This window comes from Argentina silus (assembly GCF_951799395.1).
Source record: "Argentina silus genome assembly, chromosome: 1".
Taxonomy (NCBI): Eukaryota; Metazoa; Chordata; class Actinopteri; order Argentiniformes; family Argentinidae; genus Argentina; species Argentina silus.
In genome coordinates this window covers 30,103,264-30,126,560 of record NC_139655.1, presented here as the reverse complement: position 1 = coordinate 30,126,560, position 23,297 = coordinate 30,103,264, and the positions used below count along the sequence as shown (strand labels likewise).

The window sequence follows — 23,297 nt, the reverse complement described above, 5'->3', positions numbered from 1 at the left end:
ACAAACCATCTCTCTCTCTCGCTCTTTCACACACACACACACACACACACACACACACACACACACACACACACACACACACACACACACACACACTTACAGCATCGATGATGACTGAGCGGGGGGTCCTTCCAGTGAAGACGAAGCCCAGTCCTTTAGCTCCCTTAACCAGCGCTCCTTCATCTGAGGAGAACACACACACACAAACGCACGCACGCACACAGACACACACAGACACACACACGGTTAAGTATCTCTCTCTGGTGTAGTAGTGGCGTTATGATTGGCTGTCTAGTACGGGGGCTGAGTTGTGATAGGCTGTCTGGTGTGTGTGTGAGATGTGATTGCTGTGGTACCTGGTGAGGAGGCCTGGTAGATGATCTGTTCTTCCCCTCTCTCTGGCACCACCGTGTGACACACCGCCATCATGGTCAGGAACTCACAGATCTGAGGGGACGTGGGCTGGAGAGAGAGAAAAAGAGAGAGGGAGAGAGAGAGACAGAGAGTCAAACCCTGGCACAGAGTCATCTATTTCATTTGATTCTAACTGGTGGTATCATACTGATTCATAGGAGAACTAAATAGAAGGGGAGAACACCTACATGATTCCTCTCAATGTTCTGGATGAGAGCAGGGTCATCAAACTCGGTGGAGTTATTACTGCTGGACGGAAGCTGACTGAGAGAGAAAGAGAGAGAGAGAGAGAGGGGGGGGGGGGGTGTAATAAACAGAATTAATCAACATCCAGCCAGGCAAAAAAGTCAAGGCCATCTAGAGATGAGCCACTGTCTGAGTGCTCAGGAGGGAGGAAGCAGAGGAGAAGGAGAGACAGAGGAGAAGGAGGAGGAGGAGGAGGAGAAGAAGGAGAAGAAGAAGAAAGGGGTAGATGACTGAGAGATGAGGGAAGGTCTGAGAGAAGGTGGTCACTGACCTGAAGTCCTCCATGGACCGATCACACTCCAGATCTGGGAAATGTCTGGAAGAGAAACCACACCACAACAGGTCAAACACACATGCTCACACACGTGCACGCGCACGCACACAAATCATTGGTAGACAAAAAAAAAAAAAAAAAGATTTGAAAATGTACAAACCCATATGTGATTCCAGCGATGGTACATTTCTTGAAGTGCATGACGTTGCATGTCAGCGTTCCTGTCTTATCAGAAAACAGATACTTCACCTGGGAAGAAAGAGGGGGGGGGGGGCTTACACAATCAGTAATCAATCAGTACCAAACCATACCTTGACTCTGATCACTTTCTGGGCAGAGTGGGAGTGTCTGCTGTTAGGCTCTGGTTGATTGGTTAATGAAGAGGGTGAAAAGGGTGGAGCCTGTCCTAACCTGGCCCAGTTCTTCGTTGAGATTGGACGTTCGTGCCATGGCAGGTGTGTCCGTTTCTGCATAGTACATCTCCATATCCTGAGAAACCAAACACAGACAGACACACACACACACACACACACACACACACACAGAGATTAGATGACACACATCGGAAGCAGAATCACACACACACACACACACACACACACACACTGTAAAGACAGGCAGACAAACACAGGACAAAGTATATATACACACTCACACACACACACACACACACACACACACACACACACACACACACACACACACACACACACACACACACACATACCCAGTTAATGAAGAGGGCCTGTGTGAATTTGACCACCTCCAGAGTGACCAGCAGGCTGATAGGGATCAGGTTGTTGTAGAGGATGATGAACGTCAGCAGGTTGTACCAGAAGTTGGTAGATATATCACCTACACACACACACACACAGTCAAGAGGCATGGAAATGGAACAGATTTAAATAAATGTATGGTGCAGGAGTGTGTGTGTGTGTGTGTGTGTGTGTGTGTGTGTGTGTGTGTGTGTGGTCTTACCTGCGCGGGACAGGTACCAGCAGGCCTCCTCTGTGTGTTGTTTGTTCCAGATGGCGGCGCCCACGGAGCTCACTAGCGCCATCACCAGGAGGATGCAGAACAACACCAGGATCTGGACGTTAGTCACTCTCTCCACGTTAGAGCGCTTCAGGGGGGCCTTGGTGGAGTTCTGGGGAGGGGGGGGGGGGGGGGAGAGGGGACACAAATATGTGTGTGAGAGAGAGAGAGAGAGAAAACCACTACAGCTACCCTTTAGCATCTCTGGCTCAAGACTGAGCAGTACTGTTTGCCCGTCCCAATACTAACTCACTACAGTGATTCAGGTTCGGTTTGGGATCATTCATTGTGGGGCCTGAAGTGACTCACCTGCATCAGTTTGGAGTCATGCCCAGTGTAGACTACGATTCCCACAACCCATTGCGTGTTCCGGAGCTGGGCGCCTCGCAGCAGAACCTGATCAGGGCCCAGAGGAACCGGGCTGGGGAGAGAGAGAGAGAGAACCGGGACATCACACACCAGCTCAAGAACAAGAGAGTAGATGATGTGTGGAGGTTTAGTAAGGGTGTGAACGTGCAGAACGTGTGTGCGTGTGTATGTGTGTGTGTGTGTGTGTGTGTGAGTTCATTACTTGATGTTGTCCAGGCGTAGTGTCCCAGTGAAGTCATACAGGTGTCTGTTGGGCTCCTCACACTCCAGAATCCCAGACAGACCCATCAGCTCCTCCAGAGACTGAAGACTGGCCGTGAGGGAGAGACCCTGAAACACACACACACACACACACACACACACACACACACTATTAGAGCTATTCTCAGACATTGATCATCATTTTGAGAACAGGATTAGTGAGAAAGTGATGACTAATGTATCGAATGTATGTATCACAATATAATGAAGAATATCACCATATAATGAGATATTATATAGCAAAATTACACTACCCAAGCAATAACTGACACCCTGTGGTGCACGCACACACACACACACACACCTGTCTGATCTTGAGGTTGGTTTCTCCATCCAGGTTGGAGGTCTCAGTGTAGCACATGGCCTGGGGCTCACTGTGAGAAGGAGGCGATACCACATTGAAGAAACACTCTTAAAACACAATCAGTCAGTGAGCAACACTGCAACATTCACAACTACTCAAACACAATGGCCAGATAACACACAGATGACATCACACAATGCTAGAACGACTCCACCAATTAAACTACTCAACTACTCTAACTCTGACCCATACACACACACACGACAGGTGCAAACCATGACAGACACGAATACAAACAAAGACGACACATAGATGACACACACACACACACACACAAAGAGTGGAGGCTGACCTGGAAGACACTATGACCATATCAGCTGGAAGGTGCTGGCCATTGGTCACCTTCACTATGTCTCCTACTGCCACCTTGTGGGCAGGGTGCAGCATTGCGACAGCATGAGGAAAGAGAAGGAGGGAGAGAGAGAGACCAAGACAGTGAGGAGGAAGAAAGAGAGAGAGGGGGGGGAGAGGAGAGTGAGAGGGCAAAGAAATATGTGTGAGACAGAGAGAGAGAGAGAGAGAGAGAGAGAGAGAGAGAAAGTGACAGTGAGCAGCAAGTAGCTTTACTGTTAACGTTTTTTTTTGTCTGACTCTTTTCTTGGCGTTGGAGGAAGATCAGCATTGTTACACACACACACACACACACACACACACACAGGAAATTAAAAACCGTGTGGATGAAGACAGACGGGAGAGAACAGCATTCTGGAGCGACAGCCAACGAGCCACACAGCCTTGCTAAGCTCTGCTCAGAGACGCGGTGGTGAGAGAGGAGGATGAAGGTAATATTACCTGTTTCCAGATGATAGTCTGCCACGCTCCGTTCTGCAGAACTGAAGAGACAAACGACGACAGAACAATTAGCCTCTAGAGCAGCGGGTCCATATCTTTTCTAAAACAGCATTGTCTACTCTCCTAAAGTGGCCAGAGGCCATCCTGTTGAAAGGCAAACAAAGCACACACAACACGCATACGCACACAGAACAAATACACACAGCACACACACATAACATATACACACAACATACACACACAACACACACACACACACACGTCCTCTACCTATAGTCTTCTTCTTGTTGACGGTGTTGTCTGCCTTGTGTCTCTTCTGTAAAGGAACAAAACAGGAGTACGTGTCGGTCCCTGTGTGCTTCCATCTCCCACTCTTTAACTAACTAAACAAACAAACAAACTGAAAAACACATCAAGCCATCAACCGTCCACCCGTCCTCCACTCACGTAGTCCTCTATGATCTCTTTGATCCCCGCCACCGTGAGGATGAAGATGAGTGGCACCAGCGTGGTGTAGCGGCCCGTCGGAGACACGTCAGGGATTTGCTGAGATTAGATTAGATTAGATTCAACTTTATTGTCATTGTGCAGAGTACAAGTACAGAGACGAAATGCAGGAACAAAACACAAGAACGGACAGCTGACAGGAGGAGCTGACGTGTGATGCCATTCCTCATTCCGTGCATCACAGCGAGCCCGTCCTCGCGATGTCTACCTCCGACCAGCCTCCCACTGCCCTGCATCTCTGCAGGGCCAGGGTGGGTGCCGTGGAAGCGGCCCCTGCTGTGTGTGGCGTATGGACGGGGGGGGGGTGGTGGATGGGGGGTCTTACCTGCATCAGGGCGATGAACAGGAAGAAGGCGTTGGCGGCACGCCGAATCTGCTCGTACAGGAAGCGGGGCAGGAAGGTGAGCACCCCGTACTTTGTGGTGCTGGAGGAGGAGGAGGAGAACAAGAAGAAGGAGAAGGAGAAGAAGGAGAAGAAGGAGAAGAAGGGTTAGGGTTAGTTAGTCACCAGGGTCAGTGGAAATCACTGTCCTAGGGAAATGAAGCCAGATTGTGGGTTTACGAGTGTAGAAATGCAGGTATGTAGTCTAGATGCCAGTCTGATTCTGCTCTAACCAACTTCTTTGTCATTTTTCACTACGACAAAACAGTTGGCTGAAGCAGGTGCAGACTGGCTTCCTAGCTAGCAAATGTCTCCAGTTGGGTCAAAATGATTGCTGCACTTGGAAACCAATTATAAATCTAATTGGATGAACATCCCCGGGCAGCAAAACAATAAACTGATCTATTCTGGTCCACAGGCACACATTCACACCCCCGCAAATGGACCGAGCCTCTGATGTCCAAAGTCCTCTAATTTAGACAAACACTGCAAAATAGTGGTGTGTGTGTGTGAGTATTGGAAGGCTTAGCTGCATTGATCTGTCAGTCAACTTTATTGATCAGACAACAACATCAGCGTCCATTAAAAAAACTAAAAATAAACGTCAGCCTTCACTCCCAAGGTCTGCACCACCTCTCACCGTCCACAGCTCTGAGGCCTGTTTGTGTGTTTGTGTGGGCGAGCGGGTGTGTGTGTGTGCTTGTGCAAATGAGCATCTAACCACATCCCCATCATCATATGATCAGGATCTCCTTGGAGACCAGCCCACAGCCACACACGCACGCACACACACGCACACACACACACACACACGGCCACACGCAGCACTGAGAATAGGACATCAAACACCAGAAGTGGCAGCTGCTGACCCGGATACTGACACACATCCTGTTGCTCTTGATACCGCAGAGTGGCTGATACCACACACATGATTGAGATCTGACCGATTTAATCTAACCACAGACAAATGATACCACACATGCACACACACAAACACACACACACATACTCAGTATTATTCATGGCTTAAGTTAGAAGGCCCTCATGACCACTTTGGAATACGGGGCAGAGTACGCTGATCTGATCCTACAGCTGCTTCTGCTGCAGTGTTTGGTAATGTTGGTTGTGTTGCTGCGGGAGGTCTGTGATTGACAGGCAAGAGGAGATGCTTTAACACACAAGGAGGGAGAAAGAGCAGCTGGGGCTGTGAATAACATCTAGAGTGGAGGATGAAGGGGAGAGTAGGAGGAGTCAGGATAAGAGCTACAAGACCTTCATCTCAGAGAAATCAATAAGAGTAGTGAACCCCTAAAACATAGACTAAATAGGTACGGGAAGACAGGGACATCAAAGGGCATGTCTAGAGAACCAGACTGTCCAATCAAGAGGCCTGGAGAAGGCACACGTGATCTGATAAGATAGAGCCGGAGAGCACCCACCTTAATCGTATCAATAGAACTAAAATAGCTCCATTTCAGAGCAGAATCGAATCTCCTGACAGTAATGGCAGATCAATATGTGTTAACTGACAGAGGGAAGGATTCCTCCCCCGTAACATAAACTAAATGGATTCTATAGGCACCAGACAGAAATGATACAAGACAACAGAAATTATCAAAGGTATTAAATACAGGGCAAATACATGGCTGGTGTCACATTGACACCAACTATAATACTGTCTAGGCCTTCTAGTTACTGCAGCTATAGCTACAGCTGTGGCCATCAAACATACAGACAACAGCTGTGAGAGCGTCGGTGAAAGAGGTCCCCCTCGCAGATGCAGATTCCGCTTAGCCCAGTCCATAGCCCTGATATATAGCCACATGACTCCAGAACTTTCACCCACATGGGTTACAGTCACAGGACATTCTGTTGCTTTAGACCAGAGACAGTCTCTGTCAGGGATCCAGACGACTGTACTAAACATCCTCCGTTGTCTTAGCCAGAGTCATATCCACTATTCAAAACTGGCATGTTAGAATTTTGGAGGGAGTAGTGTGAGTAGTGTCAGGGAGTTTGATTTAGCCCTTGTGTACGGAATTGATAACACTTGTTTTGTAATTAAATTGAGGACTACGTCTTTTGTTCCATTCAAAACAGATTAAATCCTTTTCTATCCTATTCTATTCATTTCCCGGACACAGATCGAGGTCAATTCTAAATTAAAAATGATCTTTAATGGAGATTTTCCATTGATGGTGTGATTAAGTCCAGGACTAGGCTTAATCTGAGTCCTGGAAACCACACCTCAGGGTTGCATCCTCAAGAGTACATTTTACACTGCTATTAACGTTTACTTCTTTTGTCTGCATTTACTTTGTTTGCATTGCCTACTTTAATCATTCATGAGACCTCATTGATTAAGCAAATCGTTGGCACTTTCCATGCACTGAACATAAAAAGGTTGTTAAAGTGGCAAACATTTGAAACACTCTCTAACAATTTACATGCTGAGGCTTGCAAAACTTAATGAAGAAGTAATGTACCAAGTTGTGTAATAATGGCATACCTAGACATAATCAAGTTCACAAAAACAAAACAACATGAAACATGTTCACATGTATGCGTATGAGTATGCAAGCGTCTCTAAGATCTCTAGCACAACGACCAATCAGTGTGTAAATTGTGTGCAGGTGTAAAGCATACCTGACATGGTTGTCACAGAACTTGGTGGTCTGGGGTCGGTTGAGCAGAACCGTCCGCGCCGTGGCATCTATGGGATCCGCCTGGGAAGTAGTTCCGGACATCTCATCGTCTGCCTTGCGGTAGCCTGCGGTCGACGACGGTCCTGCACCGTTCGATTGATGGGAGAGAGGCGAGGCTAGGGTAAGTGTGTGTGGGAGACAGGAAGAGACATGAAGAGATGTGGTTTACAGTTCAAAACTGGAGGCACCAACACGAGAGAGGCTACTGTGTGCTGGTCTAACCAGGCGGTCGATGTCAATGACGTTTCCCCATTCTAACAGCCCCTCTTCTTTCAGCGCTCGCTCCGTCACCAATACATACACGCGGCGCGACGCCCACGGGACCCCCTGTATAGAATGTGCTGAGGGATGCACAAAGGCGAAACAAACACCGTGGGTTTGCCTCCTTTATACACGTAGAACCTTGTGTATTTGGTAATATAACATTAACTTGTTACATCGCGCCCTACTCTGCACCTGCACCATTCCATACATCACCCTGTCAAACACAAATCGAGCCGACCCTGGTTCGGTTTGCTCCTCCGGTCTCCCTTTGTCGTTTTTCTCGTTTAAAATCAAGGCAAAAGCAGCGATCCCTCGCCCGCACACTGAGCGTCGGAAGAACATTTTCCATCATCGGGATGCGTTAAATAATGGAGAAGCAGAGAGAGAGAGAGAGAGCGAGGCAGACAGGTCTGGATGTGACAGAATAGTTTACCCAGCTGGCACAACGAGCCTGGGCGAGGACAGATGGAGCACGCCCGTCTCTCGTCTCCCCTTCTTCGGCTTCGCTGTCAGGAAAGCTCCCGACGCTTGTGAATGTTACCAGCCCGCTGCCCACAGACCTCTGCCGCCGTGTCATTGGTCCGTCTCTGGCGGGTTCGAGAAGGCTTTTTTTCGGCGTGGCTCTTGTCTACGTACCGAGATATGATGATGCCCCGCCAGACAACGGCCCCTGTCTACATTGATGCTTGACTACGGTGTTCCCAGCAGAGGGGAGAGCTGGGGCTTAAAGGGCCAGTAGCCCCGAGGCTGGCATTGTGTCTACGGTCCGACACTGAAAGGGTCGGTTTACGGGTATAAATTACACATGTCATCCATCAGAAGATCGCTTTACTCACTTTCTCTTTCTCACACGGTTCTCACACTGATGTGTCTTGGCTTGACATTCACCTGCTATGTTCTTTAAGGTAACAGCACAACATGTAACGGAGTCAGGGCCAGGGTGTAGGCTCCATTTCTTATTAAGTTATGCTCCTATTCACACGAGCAAGCAATACACTTGAAAATTCATTGGCTGTGTGACCGGAATAAAAAACATCAGTCATTGCATCAATAATTCAGGAAAATAATAATAGCAGCCCAAGGTTTGGTGGCTTGATTGAATGTCTGCTGTATTGAATCGTAAGGGTCATAGTTTCCTCTGGGTATAATGTTGCCAATGGAAAACATGGAGAGAGCCCAAGTTGTAGGCTGTATTCAGCATTTCTGAGGTTGTTTTTCTGTACCATCGTAAGAAGGCACACATGGCCCAGCCAAAACACAAGCAGGTCATTAACGCTATGGTGATATCATTAATATTCTAACATGCACCTCCTGTTATCCAAAGACATGAGGACACATGTTCAGGGATAGAGGTTCAGCCGTAAGAGTCTTCTTAGGCACTTCAAAGCATCCAGCATGCAGGAGCAGAAGATCCATCATCAACCACCCACCCTAGCCCTGTTTGGTCAAGCACTTACCCCAACCCAAGCCGAATCAAGCCTCATGCAAGAGGGACTGTCTGTGGGTAAATTATTCGTCGAGGATGCGTCAAGGTTAAAGTCCGTGCGGTGAAAGAGGAAGAAGACAACGTCACACTTTATTATTATATGGCCCGTCCTATCTCCCTGTTCTCCTTTTCAACCCTCTCCCTGTTCTCCTTTTTAATCCCCCCCCCCTGTTCCCCTCTCAACCCCTCCTCCCATCTCAACCCTCCTCCTGTTCCCCTCTCAACCCCCCCCCCCCCCCTTCCCCTAAACTGTTATATTCACTGTCTTACTCCCTCTTTTTTTATTCCCTCTCTCTACCTCTCTGCTTTTACGGTATTCCTCCTTTCTACTTTGTTACTCTGCCCCCACTTTCTCTCCTTTCCTCGTCTTCCACTTTACCTCAGATCAATACTAGCCCTGTCAGCAGCCCATTCCAGCTCTGATTTATCCCTCAACAGATCAATGCATCTGTTATACTCATCCATGATAGAGTAGAGGCACACAGTCACCTTTGTAACTCATTACTGATGCGCTGGTGTGATTCAGCAACTAACCTTTGCCTGGGCCCAGCAAGCTTATCTACCTGAGCAGGTCAAACACGCACACGGTCTGACCTGGGCATCAACAACAGACAAGCTTTGGTCACCTGAGCAGGTAAAACTAGACTCAGCCTGGCCTGAGCACACAGGCCCCGGTCTTCAGGGCAGGTAAAACTAGTCACATTGATTCTGATAACCTGTGCCATTTCCACCAATCTAGAGATACACTTACTTACCTTACCTTATCACCTGAGGAGGTATCGTCAGACTCACAGCTTGAATCTAAGCTGCGTACACTTTCTCCTTCAGTCAGGGTATCCTGCTCATACACCACAACCAGAAATTCCCCCCCCCCCCCCGAATAAATAAACGATCTGTACTGTACCATACTGTATAACAAGCGCTTTACTCAGTACCGCTGTTCTGGGCTTTACCTGACCTTTCAGGTCAGTAGCTGGCCCAGTGCCAACCTTTTCTCGCCGTTAAAAAGCAGGCCAAGCTCCTGAATAATGGATATAGGCAGCCAGGCTGCATAATGAATCTGTATGCTCCTGTATGGCCGCTCGGTGCATATTTCACCTGACACTCTGCCTCGGTGGCGCGTCCATGGCTTCACTCAGCAGACGACTCGGATGTCGCCCACTATCAGTGTGTCTCCCTCAGCGACTATTATGTGGGCCCAATTAGGGCGAGCGGCAGCATTGTGTTCTAAACGACATGAAAACATTGCTATTGTGATGCCAACGGATTTAACCCGACAGTCCAGACACACAGTCACTCACACAGACACAGGCTTTTAGCACTCAGGCAACAGAGGAATAGTTACTCAGTTGGTCACAACGAGTATTATCAGCGAATCGGAGAGGTCATACAGGCATGGTCACCAAAGTCGGTCGTACAGGTTAACACTTAAATCTTTTTTTCTATAAATAAACAGTGCTAGCAAACGAATAGCCTCTCTCAACACTAAAGCCCAAGAATGCCCAGTCTCAACCTTTTGAACCTCTCTTTGCTCATCGGACTTCCCTCTCACGTCCGTACAGTTGATACAGAGTTTGGAATTTGCGAAGAATTAGAATTTACTATGTGGGCACCAAAAGTTCCATGACAATGTTGTGTCGTGGCTGGAATACAGATTAGAAAGTCGTTGTCATACACTGTTTGGTACCAACATGGAGCACAGTGCCAAACTCGACAGCTATATCCAGTACATGGCTCTGGTCCCACCATGCATTGATTTGGAGCCTGTCCCGTTATGGGGTCAGGATAGCATTACCTATGGAGCGCCGTCTGCCTCTCTGAACCCTCTGCACCATGGCTGTCCCGGTTGCCAAGGTGATCTGCAGGCTCCCCCTACTCCCAGGTCAAGGTAGACCTGGAAGTCTGCTGGTTGCTTGGGCGGCCAGTGATGTTCAGTTGCCACGACGGTGGAGGAAGTGAAAGCCTCTTACAGACGGTGGACGGTGGAGGAAGTGAAAGCCTCTTACAGGCCAAGTGGGCAGGGGAGTAATCCACTCTTGTGTCTGCTCTGCAACTTCTGCTAATCCATTCACGGCTAATCCTTCAGGTGAGTCCGCACATGGACACCGTTAGGAATTCAGGTGTGATGTGTGTCGTCAAGAGATGAGATCAGGTCACCGGAGTCATTTAATGATCGAATGCAATGGGCACAATGAAGAGGTACTGCTTACAGCAAAGTAGGAAGGATCTCCGAGGAGACCAAGGCCAGTTTTAAGCTAAACTACCAGCAATGGAAAAGTACCAGAGACCTCACTCAGCCCCCCTCTTGCTCTCTGTCTTACCATATGGGCTGCCAGTGCCCATTCGGAAGTCAGCGTGTTTACCATGCTGAGTATAGGAGTGGCACCAGCAGCTTGGACTAAGTCAAAACACATCCTTCTGGAGACAGAGACAAGAGGGCCTGATCAAGCCGCCTATAACTGTTCTGACAACTGTAATACTATTGCATAATGTAACTTATTAATCAACCAGAATCACTATTTCCATCAACACACACACATAATATACATTCATACTCACACACATACTCCAAAGTCCCACATATATACACCCAGGATTATTACCAAGGCCCATACTTACACACCCGCACACAAACACTTTAGCACTAACTTAAACAAAGCTTAAAGCTATAGGAGGTTGAACACACACACACACACTCACAGAGCCCACTACCACATATCTAATGCAGCGATGCAGTTCACATGCAATGATCTGACATGCAGCTACTCCTCTACTCATCACCCACCACCAACACCCACTCTAATATTGAACTCAAACACATGCATGCATCTATGCGCATGCTTTAAGGCATGCCATGTGCATATATGCATGTGTCTGTGTGTACATGAATGTGCATGTTGCTCTGTAGGTTTGTGTTGTGTGTCAATATGTCGACTGTGTCCAATATTGTCTTACTGTATATCTAAACTGAATCAATGTGTGTTTCCATGAATGCTCACGTGTGCCTGTGTGAGTGGTGTACGTTTGTGCCTGTGTGAGTGGTGTACGTTTGTGCCTGTGTGAGTGGTGTACGTTTGTGCCTGTGTGAGTGGTGTACGTTTGTGCCTGTGTGAGTGGTGTACGTTTGTGCCTGTGTGAGTGGTGTACGTTTGTGCCTGTGTGAGTGGTGTACGTTTGTGCCTGTGTGAGTGGTGTACGTTTGTGTGTACTTTCTACAAGCACGTGCAACGACTGTTGAGAGAGGTCAGGCTCCAGTCAAGACACTGCTCACCAACCCTGGACCTGGAGAGATACAGGGTGTGCAGATTGCGATCACCTCCTCACCAGAGACACTGCCTAGTTTTGCCCTGTAGCTCTCCGGGTACCAGGATTGGAGACCACTGCCCCTAGCTGTTTTGAGATGGCTGCATGCACCTGTGACTCCCAAGCAGCAGGGGGCGCCAGCCAGCCTGTATAGAGGCAAACTCCAACTCACTTTTGTCAAACCTGTCTGCGAGGCGGGAGCGCATGGTGGCACCGACGCCCAGCTCTGGGTCCTGTAGGTCTGTGGACTCCTGCCTAATGGGAGTCAACACTAACTGCTCTGAAGGAGCCGGAGAGAGGCCGCCGCAGGAGAGAACAACACACACACACACACACACACACAAGACAGCAAGTCAGTAACGAAGCTACCCACCTCACAGAGCAACACACACCTCAGAGTCAACGCTGTGTGGGTGAGAATGAGTGGGTGGATCAAGAAGATGTACAGTAGAATATGACGTGTGTGTGTTTTTGTGTGCATGTGTTGGTATATGAACTGAACTGTATGTGGTTGGTTATGAGGACACAAATAATGGAGGAAGGTCAATGAAGTTTGTGCAACAACATTGCCCCTCTGTGGCCAGATGGTGTAAATGCCTTCTAATCTGACAACAGTTCTGGTCCAAAGGGTATCCTTAACAACTTGGCAGGCATGACAACCAGGCGTTATCTGTCCCAAACAGGCCAGACCAACAGACAATCACCTGATTTATGTCTCTCTTACACACACACACCCACACATACATACAGAACTATTATGCGACCCAATCCAACAAAACGTCCCTGAAGAGTTTAGTGATTAATTTACATTAGGCATAATTACTGTTTGCTATACAATCCAGACAAGGCAGCAGGCATAGCATACCCACCCCTCCATTCACACAGAGCTTCACACATTGCGGTAAGGGAGGGTGAACCACAGAAATCGATCGAGAAAGGAAGGATCTCCATGGGGTGAACCACAATTTCCCAGTGATGGAGCTTTTGCATCATGGTGACACAGCTGACATAAATCCACCTGCACAGAATGACACACTGACACTGTTCTTTCACCTGTAGATGATAGAAACATGTTAATATGTACTGTCTGGCCTGCTGGCACATATAAGGTGGTGCATAACCCCTGCTTCCCTAATACATCGGCTGCTGTCTTCACCCTCTCAATCTCCACATGGAGGGCTGTGGGTGTGTGTGTGTGTGTGGCAGCAGCAGCCATGGGTCAGGGAAGAGAGCCACCTCCAGAGAAGCAACAGAACACACTGATGGGGGGCATATGTTTTAAAACGGGGGGTAGAAAGAAGAATATGGTAGAGGACTGATTCCTCGTTGACCAATGTGATAGGCCTACTCGAATATCTCAGGAGCACAAAAGCAACTCTGACTGTTAGGGTGAAAAGGGTGAGTTCAACAGTTTGTTTCCTCCAAGTGTTTTCCAAATGTGCTTTTCTCCTATCCTGTTAATCTGACATTTGCTATAGCCCAGTTGGCATCTCTCTTTCTCGGAAATATGTCCTGCTTTCTATTTCCAGAACCTGCTGGAGGCAGGTAGTAGTCACACACACAGCCCTATAATGCACTTGCAAAACTGTCCCACAATGCACTTGTGCTAGTCACTCATCACTCAGCCACGCACGTGCGGCTCTCTTCCAGGACAATCCCTTCAAAGCCCCCGCGCAACGGCAACAACTGGTCCCTCCTGTGCAACTGGCTGCCAAACCGCCCGGCCCCCAGCCTGCTTTCTCTCCAAACCCCGACCTCCTCCTCCTCCATAACCCTAGAACCTTTGCCCAAAACCGCCCTGTCAATCAGATCTTGACGCAGTCAAAATAATGCAAGTCAGGAATGTCGTCCATGGCCACAGAGGGCCGATTTGTAGGCCTATTGAGCAGATCCCGAACGCCTGTGTTGGGCCGCTGAAAAGTCGCATTTATGACGCATTATTTTCATAGAGATAAATGACACTCGACAGCAGAACATCAAACGCATGCCTTAAATACGGATAAGTGAACAAGGCTATCCGTTCCCCGCGTGACCTGCCCACAACAGGTGAGCCATCCCGCGAAGGCTTAGAATAAAGCGAGCTCTTTAAAGAGTCACGTGATGTTTAAGTCATGTCTGGCTCTCCCCACGGTGTACTGCACTCACTGTATGAAGATGTATCAAATACTGTATGAAGATGTATCAAAACATTGGCATTGCCAACCCTCATCATATCCTTCCCCTCTCACCATGGTAGCGAGAATAAACCAATGCAAGTCGACAAGTTTCTGTGTTGCGCGCACCGGAGTCGGGTGCGCGCACAAGATTATGTTTACAGTAAAGCCATGACATCTCGTTCCCGCTCACCTGCACCCCCAGCATCCTAATCTCTCTATTTCTATCTCTGCCATTACTCAGAAACGAATATAGCATTCAGAGAGAAACAAAACAATCGTGTAGTCTTAGCTTTAAGGCCTGTGCATTGCGTGATGTTCACTTGTTTGTGCGTTCCGCACCCAGCTGACATCCGTGCCAAAAGAATAGCTCCTCTGTGTTTGCACTGACTGTGGGTGACGAGCGGCGCCAGGCTGCACCGCTCCCGTGCCGCAGTCCACGGCTCATGCCACCACCACAGTCCCCTATCTAGACCCTGTCATTTCAAACAGATCACGATCACACTGTGTGACTCATCAACTGATTCATCAACGTGCAATAAATCGACTGCCGTTGCCATGTTTATGGCACTGACAGTTCGTCTCTACTTCTCTAGAGCTACCCGTGGAGCGGACATAACATAGCCTACATACGTCGGTCCCGCGGAACATCCTTACCTCCCTCGCTGTGGATCTTCTTCGATCTCCGGTTGAAGTACATCCTGACCTTGCACGAGTCTGTATACGGCTGGAAGAGGAAAGCCGGGGCGATGGCATGCTCGTGGCTCACGGACACAGCGGGGGAATGCGGGCCCGGGGCAATGATGCGGTCGCTGGGAAACTCATCGTTGGTCTGACTAGAGACGTTGGTTCAGCTCAACTGCGGCCGCGCGCATCGGGTGACGAGACGTGTGTTGTGCGTGCGTGCGTGCGCGTCCAAGTGCTCACCAAAAGGCTGCGTCACTCACGTGAATCTCGTCCCTTGTCACCCATTTGGCACATAGCTGTATGTACAGTGCCATAACGCTGAGGTCACGAGGCTGCATTCAGTGCATTGTCTTTGCCATCTATAAACACACATGGATAAATGAGTTTGTTTGGTCCCCTTTTCATTGCCCTGACTTGCTCCTCCGTCTAAGATTTATTGTGTAGTTAAACTGACTACATAACAACAATCCCTGTTATCATAGTAACTATCCATTTAAGGTACTGGAGATTTCATTCCATACCAAACCTCTTTATAATATCAATTGGCGTTACATAAACCTCAATCATGCCAGTCAACCTTTTTGTGCATGCGTGTGTGAGAAAGCCAACAACCGAACCAAGACTTGTATGGCAGGGAATTCACTGTTTACACGAGGGAGACACTGAGATTTGTCATTGTAAGAACATGTAAGAACTGATGGTGGATGGGGAGAAAGACGTAGAACACACAGCGCACACTGACCCCAAGGAGGTAGCAAATAAAGAGATCACAAAAGAACTCCAGGCATAACAAAGCTGTATTTAATTCCATTGTTAAGGAGCAGAGAAGAAAACCCATGTGTTTTATTTTATTACATAGTAACAGAATACATATTAATTTTAACTGTTTTTTTAATCTTATCACATTATAACATAATACATATTCATATCTCAAAGGTTGTTTTTTTTATCTCATTAAATAGGAACAGAATAAATATTTATTTTCAGAATTGGGTGGCCACAATCTCCTCCCACTCCATCTTCGATGGACATTCAGGTGACTGATGAGATTAGAGAAACGTTTAGGACATTCTGTTTTGTCACTTCCTTCAGCTCTAACGCACACACACAAACACACTGCGTGCCATAGTAGCACACATATAGCCACTCACTTGCAAACAAACAGACAGACACACACCAGACCTCGGTAACACACTTTCAAATACTTTGAGCTGCACTTGATTTAATCTACCTGGTGGAACGATCCCAAATGTGCAAACTGCGAGTGACAGTAAATCAAGTACATCTCAAATACTTCCCTGTATTTGAGCCAGTTCTTCTGACACACACACACACACACACACACACATTCTTGAGTATGCAAAGAGAAATATGTCAGGTATCAAATCAGTCACTGGTTTCTTCTGCATGGGACAACGCCAGAATGGCTTAAAGATGTAGCAACATGACACCATTCCGGCTCTCTCGGACTGTTGTGAATACTGCCCCTGGGGGTGGAAGAGTGACACTGCATCGGGAGAGTCGATTGGCATATAATGGGAGAGCAAGATGCATTTGGTGTTCACAAATCTAGGACAGCATAGGTAGTACAGTGAAAGTAAGAAGTGGAAGTATAAGGGGGGAATTTGAGGTGAGAGAGAGAGGTTCTGCCATGTGACATTCACCAAATCAGCCCTCCCAAATCTGTGAACACCAAAGGTGTGAGCCAGGGGAAGGCATTAAGGGACTGACATGGAATCAGTCCATAACATTTCTCCAGAGGAACCTCTCCCACCCACTGCAGAACAGCCCATAAAGTCAGCTGTCAGGGACATGTGTGCGTCTTATGGAGCAGAGCACCAGCATTGTTTCAAGAGCATAACAGACAAACTGCCTGTATGTTTCTGTCAAGGGGCTAAACTTTTGATTTGAGGGTTTGTGTGGTTCCCTCTCTGAGATGGGAGGTTTTGGGGAGGGGCACTCTATGCCCCGTTGTCAGCAGGACGTCACAGAGTAACCAACAATGAGAACCAGCACTATAAACATTTAACTACACAATGCTGTCCCCCCCCCCCCCCCCCCCCCCGCCCCCTCATGTTATTGCACAACTCCTCCCTATCTGTCATGAACATTGTTGTCCAATCCCCACAACAGACTATGTCTACTACAAGTGCTTACAGCTCAATTACTTCACTGACTTCCTGATTATCATTTGCGTTGGGTGTTTCCTTCTGAATTGTGTTACTAACCCACTTCTGTGCCAAAGGCTGTAGCTGATTTGAGGGGGTGAGATCTTGGGAACCAAGTATTCATTGACATTAACTGACCATTGTGGGTGTATGTGAAATTGATGGCAAGGTTTAAGCGTTTAAAGGAAGGATAGCAATCAAAAACCCAATTATGGACCACTGGCCACGTACAACCAAAGTGTACAAAATAAAAGAAATACTAGCCTTCTTTGTCCGAACAACTTAAAATCAGTTCATAACCTGCTGTAATAAGAGGACACTTTTAAAAGGGACATCATAGCTTTAAAATGGAATATTCCAATGGAGGCTCTTTAAAAATGGAGGTTTGCTACTTTTTTTTTTTTTCTTTCTTTCTTTTTTTTTTCTTTTTTTTTAAACGCAAGGCGACTGAGGAGTTTTAAGGACCTTCTCGACCCAAAAACGCAGGCGGCGCCACGGCGATGACCTATTTACATGTATCAAATCAGAGACTGATCTAGAGATTGATTGCTGTAGTCCATGTGGGGATGGGAAGGCGTCCCAGGTGTCAGACATGAGAGTTAGAGTGAGACTGATCAGCAGCAGTAGCTATGGCGCAGCTTAAGCGTTAGTACTATCCATACACGTTGACCTCCCAAGCATTGTGACAGAGGCCAAAGAGAAAATACAAGAAGATAAGTCAAATATAAACAACTCAAAAAAAAACAAGGTGCTGAAAACAAAGAAGAAGTCTAAAAAAATAAAGCTTTGTTAATTCTCTGCCTTAATAGGTTGTTGTTGTTGTTGTTGTTGTTGTTGTTTTCTTCTTCCCCCCCCCTGCTTTTGGTTCTACTTTTTTTTTTTTTTTATCAGCTTTAACACAATGGATCTTTCAATGAAATGAAAACATGAAAGCGCTATGTACATGCGGGGCCCGCTCGGGCATGCTCAGTTCGGCCACCAGGGGGGGGCGAAGTGGGGTTTGTGGGGGGGGGGGTCAGGGGGTGTCAGTCCTGGTGCACAGGGAGGATGGGCTGCCTGCAGATGGGGCAGGTGTTGTTCTCGGAGAGCCAGCGGTCGATGCAGTGGATGTGGAACTCGTGGGTGCAGGGCAGACGGCGTAGCTTGTTTCCCTGGGCGTACTCGTTGATGCAGACGCTGCAGGCGCGGCCCAGCTCCCCCTCCAGGCTGGCCTGGCCGTAGGTGCGCGTGGCCAGATTGTCGATCTGCTCTTTGGTCAGGCCGCGGGGGTGCTCCTCGTCCTCCTCGTCGTTCAGCAGGAAGAAGTGCGCCAGCCGCAGGATGGGCAGCGTGCCGTTCTCCACCAGGTTGTTAGTGTCTCGACTCGTGGGCCGCCCCTCGATCGGGTTGGCTGCCCCCCCCGTGCCGCCACCGCCGCCACCGCCTAATCTCACCTGACCGCCCCCCTCCTCCTCTTCCGCCCCCACCGGCCCTTCTCTCTCCGATTCCGCCCCTCCGACGCCCCCGTGGCCGGGGGTGCTCTCGTTGCCGTGGATACGGTACGCCTGTGGCGCGTTGGCGTTGAGAGCGTTGGGGTCCTGGTGGCTGGGCGCGGCCGTCTCCGAGTCGGCCTCCGTCTCCATGAGGGAGCTGAGCTCGCCGAAGCCCGTCATGATCTGGCGCAGGATGGAGCGCAGGGCGGTGGAGCTGGGCTCTCCCAGGCCCGTCTCGCTGATCCGCCTCAGCGGGATGCGGATGGTGCTGACGTAGGTTCGGATCCCCGCCCGCTCCGAGCGGGAGATGGTGCGTCTGAACCCGCCGCTGTCGCTCTCGAAGGTGACCGTGTTCTCGGCAGCGCGAGCCCGGGAGCGCGTGCGGCTGGCGATGCTGTCCCGGTCCCGGTTCTCCCCTGGTCGGATCCGTCTCACCTGCAGGTCCAGCATTATGGTGGGGTGGCGCCGTATGCCTGCCACTCCCACCCCGGCTGTGTGAGACTCCCCCTCCTGTTCCCTCGCCTCAGGGGCGGGCTCCATTAAGATGGCAGGCTCTGTCACAGCCTCCCCCATCTCCATGGAAACAGAGGCAGCTCCATTGTCGGGCTCTGCACTGTGGCCGTTCGAACCGCTGACACCCCCGCCGCCGGGGGGCGGGGCCGCGCTGGGGACCGGGTTTCTTTGCAAGGGAGAACGACTTCGCCGTGACGACCGTGAAGAAGCCCCCCCGCCTCCTGACGCTGCCCTGCGCATCCGCCCGCGGGATCGAGTCCTGCTGCTGCGAGCCTCGCGCCCCACCACCGCCCCCTGGGGGCCAGTCTGGGGAGGGACACGGGGGCAGTCCAGGGTGGCAGTCGCCTCGTCCTGCCCCTCCCCTACCACTGCTGCGTTTGGGGGCTGGGGCTGAGCGGGGCTGCTTTGATCTTGAGGGGTAAGAGGGGCTACCGGAGGGGGGGGCGGTGGGGAGTGCAGGACTGCACCCCTTCTGAGGGCTGTGGTAGGGGGGGAGACGGGAGTAGTGAGGGACGGGGGGGCGAGGGGAGGGGCGGTCGTGCTGCTGCGTGTGCGGCGTGTCTGAGCCCTCCTGCTCAGGGCGGGGCGGGCCGACGGGTATGGGGCGGGGCGGGCCGACGGGTATGGGGCGGGGCGGCCCGACGGGTATGAGGCGGGCCTCGGTGGGGCGTAGGGGGAGGGGGTGTAGGGGGCAGTGCGTATCGAGGCCGAGGCTGTGGGGGGCACGGGGAGCTCCGTGGGGTCAGGGGCGTCGCTGTGCTCCCCCGGCTCCGGCTGCTCGTGGTTGATGTTGATCTCCAGGCTGAAGCGGAACTCTCCGCTGTTGGGGTTAGTGCGGCTGACTGCCCGCCACGTCTGGTTGCCGCTCTGCCCGCTGCGGGTGGCGTTGCCCGTGCGGCGGAACGTGTTCAGCCACTCCAGCAGTGAGTCGCCGTTGGAAGTCTCTGCTCCTGGCTCAGCAGTCCCTAGGAAAGAAAAGATAAGGCAGCTCATTACCGTGGGTTAGAATGTAAACTGACACGACGGCAATGAATCTGATACACCAATTAGGTCATGGTTATCCTTCTTGACATGCTTTCCTATCACCCCCCCCCCTCCCCCCAATACGATGTTAAAAATACAGCATTTGAGCCATATCAATCTTTCTACTTGTACAACCTTTATCACTTCAAACCATAACCCTGTGGGGCCCAACCCATGCTAGCACTCCCTCTACCTCCCTACCTGCCCCTCCTCCTACCTGCCCCTCCTCCTCCTCCTCCTCCTCCCGCCCCTCTCTCCTCCCCCTCACCGCTGCTGCCCTCCTCCTCTCCGGCCTCTGTGTTCTGTGGCCGTGGCTCAGGGCGGGGCTGAGACGACACGCGCTCCTTCGCTCCGTCCAGACGCTGCCGTAGCTCCTCTGCCGTCACCTCACCTGAGAAACAACATGTCCGTCTGGTCAGAAGCGTGGGAGAGAGACTCTCACACACAGAGGGAGCTACGTTGGTAGGTTTGTTCACTACCGGGTGCAGTAGAGTATCTCACCAGGTGTGCCTAGCAGGTTGCTGTCCCTCATGAGGCGGTACTCCTCCTCACTCAGCTCATTGATGAAGTGATAGTACGCCTCCTCACGCCGAAGACGTTCTGCCTGTCTCCGTCGCTCATCTCGCCCGCCGGGAGGGTCCATCACCATGGAAACCGCTGCTGCACAGAATGGCGAGTTGGGGGGGGGGTTGTCAGTCAGAGAATTGGGGAACACCTGAAGCTTACCTGTGCCCTGCTAGAGCAGCATATACACCTGTCATAAGGAACAGAGCTGAGGGCATATATTCAACCAATTCAACTGACACTTAAAAAAGCAAAGCATGAAAATGCCTGTGCAAATCCAGTTACCAGTGACGGTCAAGAAATTCCCAAAGCACCAAGTCACCAAGCTTCTGTTCCTATCACGTGAAAGCAGGATTGTAAAATAAGACTGAACACATTTTATAGTGACGTCGGGTCTGAACCAAGATAACAACTCAAAACAACGCCATCCATTTTGCTCTGGAAGACATGGCTAGTGAAGAGGTCGGCCGACATTACAAAAATCTAACCTTCCGAGTTCCGACAGCTAGCCTGGCTGTTAACCACGACTGATTCATGAGAATATCTACACAACAGAGTGAATGTCACCTCCCCGACAGAAGACAGCTATAACTATGCATGAACAGAGTTAACGTTTCAAAGAAAAAAATATATATTCGGGCAGGCAACAGCAACAAACATGTCATTTGCAGCAATAATCCCGTTTCTCCAACATCATACAGTAGGCCATGTTGAAGAACGCAGAGAGGAGCAACAAAACTGACGGTGTCATCCTAGCTACCAATCACCGACCTGGGAACAATCACAGACACGTCGAGTGTCCAAACATTGCACTACGGAGGAGGGACATGACAAAGAAAAGTCGGGCTCCATGCAAGAGCACTATCTAGAGAAGAGGACAAAGAATCGTCACCTTGCTATTAAGACAGAATCATAGAAAAGTTTAAACCTACTAATCAATCCGTTCCCACCCATGCACCGGTTTCACACTGCCTTTCAAATATGCGAGCTGTCATTTTGAATGCGCAACGCATTTGTTAGCTTCCTTGTGTCGACAGCTACTAGCTAACGATACCTGCCAATGAGAGGTTTGCCAATGGTTAACAAGGTATTGAATTGTGTCCAGCAACACACAAACACAGTGCATAACATACTCAAACTAAACCCTTCTTTCGATTGAGAGTAAATGGAGATGACAGCGTCATTTACAGGTATTTTGGTACCTGTCACAGCAGCTGTAATATGGACGGGTTCGCTTTCCTCTCCGCTCTGATTACAATGTAGCCAAGATGGGACCGACAGTGCCACTCTAATTGCCAACCGAACCAAAACTAACAGCACGACTTTGGTTCCTACCACACAGTACAGCAAGACTACTGTTGTTGATATAGTTGTTAGTGATATATTTTGAGCTCTATAAAAACAATGATGGTTCTGTTGATTATTTATTAGTGTAGTTCGAAATATATATATTTGACCGTGGCAAATCAAAAAGCTATGGGATTTGTGTTTCATATAAGTATGCACCTTTCCAGTGTGGAATTGGAGACATTTCTTCGAATAAATGATTTGTGCACACAAGTATCTCTAATACAATACTGTCCGTTTTCTCAGATGACTACCAACTACCACTGAGTATGCCGTTACTTCTTTTCGCCCTCTTGAGCCCCAACCACCAGATCAAATTGCCCTGTGCTGATTCATGATAATTGCAGAAGATTGCATATGGGCATCTATTTGGAGCTTCTATGGCCGGCTGCCATTTCATTTGTGTGACTGTTCTCTTATCGCACTTGCTAGGAATTTATAACAAGATGTTTTCCCATGGGGGACAAGTTAAGACGCATCTTTATCAGCTGGCTTACCCTTCCTCCTAGACTTTGATTGCTGCTTTTATGATATGGTTATATATATATGTTTGTTTTGCTTTTTAACAATAGTTCTATTATCGATTTTATTGTATGTACTTTGAGATTATTATTGGATAATGAAAAGCGCTTTATAAGTGTAATACATTATTATTATTGTTATTATGTGCAGTTTTAAAGGGGGCAAGTTTTGAGAAAAACTCAAGACCATTTAGCCATGAATGACTAATGAATACATTGATAACATAGCATGTAATTCCAATGTATTCATTATGTAATTCATTTTACGAAATTCCCTACATTATATTAACATCATCCATGGCTAGACATTTGACCTGCTCGTTTGGACACACCCAAAGCATCACGATTATTGAAGGGTGGATTTATAATATTCATTTGGAAATAATAGGATGTTGACAGCAAACGTTTGTGCATAGAATCAATGACGATGTGAATTCACTTTATTTG

The 23,297-nt window shown here is 49.0% G+C and overlaps 2 protein-coding genes across 5 annotated transcripts in view; both read right to left on the bottom strand.

Annotated features, from left to right (window-relative positions):
• Positions 1-15,556, bottom strand: part of atp8a2 (ATPase phospholipid transporting 8A2) — a gene marked incomplete at its 5' end in the record, with an annotated part of 40,565 nt that extends 25,009 nt beyond the window's left edge. Inside the window, 19 exons of the mRNA XM_083682756.1 lie at positions 101-183; positions 357-462; positions 603-678; positions 932-976; positions 1,095-1,183; positions 1,346-1,423; positions 1,662-1,789; positions 1,913-2,081; positions 2,279-2,390; positions 2,541-2,668; positions 2,904-2,973; positions 3,256-3,329; positions 3,756-3,796; positions 4,026-4,071; positions 4,203-4,301; positions 4,588-4,687; positions 7,291-7,465; positions 15,213-15,391; positions 15,483-15,556. Of these exons, the coding sequence (XP_083538882.1) occupies positions 101-183; positions 357-462; positions 603-678; positions 932-976; positions 1,095-1,183; positions 1,346-1,423; positions 1,662-1,789; positions 1,913-2,081; positions 2,279-2,390; positions 2,541-2,668; positions 2,904-2,973; positions 3,256-3,329; positions 3,756-3,796; positions 4,026-4,071; positions 4,203-4,301; positions 4,588-4,687; positions 7,291-7,465; positions 15,213-15,391; positions 15,483-15,556 (1,872 nt within the window). The remainder of the gene's footprint in view (positions 1-100; positions 184-356; positions 463-602; positions 679-931; positions 977-1,094; positions 1,184-1,345; positions 1,424-1,661; positions 1,790-1,912; positions 2,082-2,278; positions 2,391-2,540; positions 2,669-2,903; positions 2,974-3,255; positions 3,330-3,755; positions 3,797-4,025; positions 4,072-4,202; positions 4,302-4,587; positions 4,688-7,290; positions 7,466-15,212; positions 15,392-15,482) is intronic.
• A 465-nt stretch (positions 15,557-16,021) lies between these two features.
• On the bottom strand, positions 16,022-22,234 carry rnf6 (ring finger protein (C3H2C3 type) 6). Of its 4 annotated transcripts, none has more exons than XM_083671194.1 (4): positions 22,185-22,234; positions 20,920-21,078; positions 20,687-20,809; positions 16,022-20,360 (listed from the first exon to the last, which is right to left on the bottom strand). In XM_083671194.1, exons 2-4 carry the CDS (start codon positions 21,065-21,067, stop codon positions 18,436-18,438), a joined length of 2,196 nt encoding a protein of 731 aa, XP_083527320.1. In that variant the 5' UTR covers positions 21,068-21,078; positions 22,185-22,234; the 3' UTR covers positions 16,022-18,435. The 4 variants fall into 4 exon arrangements, with proteins under 4 accessions (XP_083527320.1, XP_083527319.1, XP_083527321.1 ...); XM_083671193.1 differs by having other exon boundaries at positions 20,920-21,075; positions 22,185-22,223; XM_083671195.1 differs by lacking the exon at positions 22,185-22,234 and adding an exon at positions 22,116-22,142 and having other exon boundaries at positions 20,920-21,075.
• Positions 22,235-23,297: the final 1,063 nt, after the last annotated feature.

Bases quoted from the DNA above. Each gene is read 5' to 3' on its own strand.
- rnf6 (XM_083671192.1), bottom strand. From the start codon at position 21,936: ATGGGTGGGAACGGATTGATTA. The intron at 20,810-20,919 runs GTGAGATACTCT...GTTGTTTCTCAG, and splicing joins CAACCTGCTAGGCACACCTG to GTGAGGTGACGGCAGAGGAG. The intron at 20,361-20,686 runs GTGAGGGGGAGG...TTTCTTTCCTAG, and splicing joins AGAGGAGGAGGGCAGCAGCG to GGACTGCTGAGCCAGGAGCA.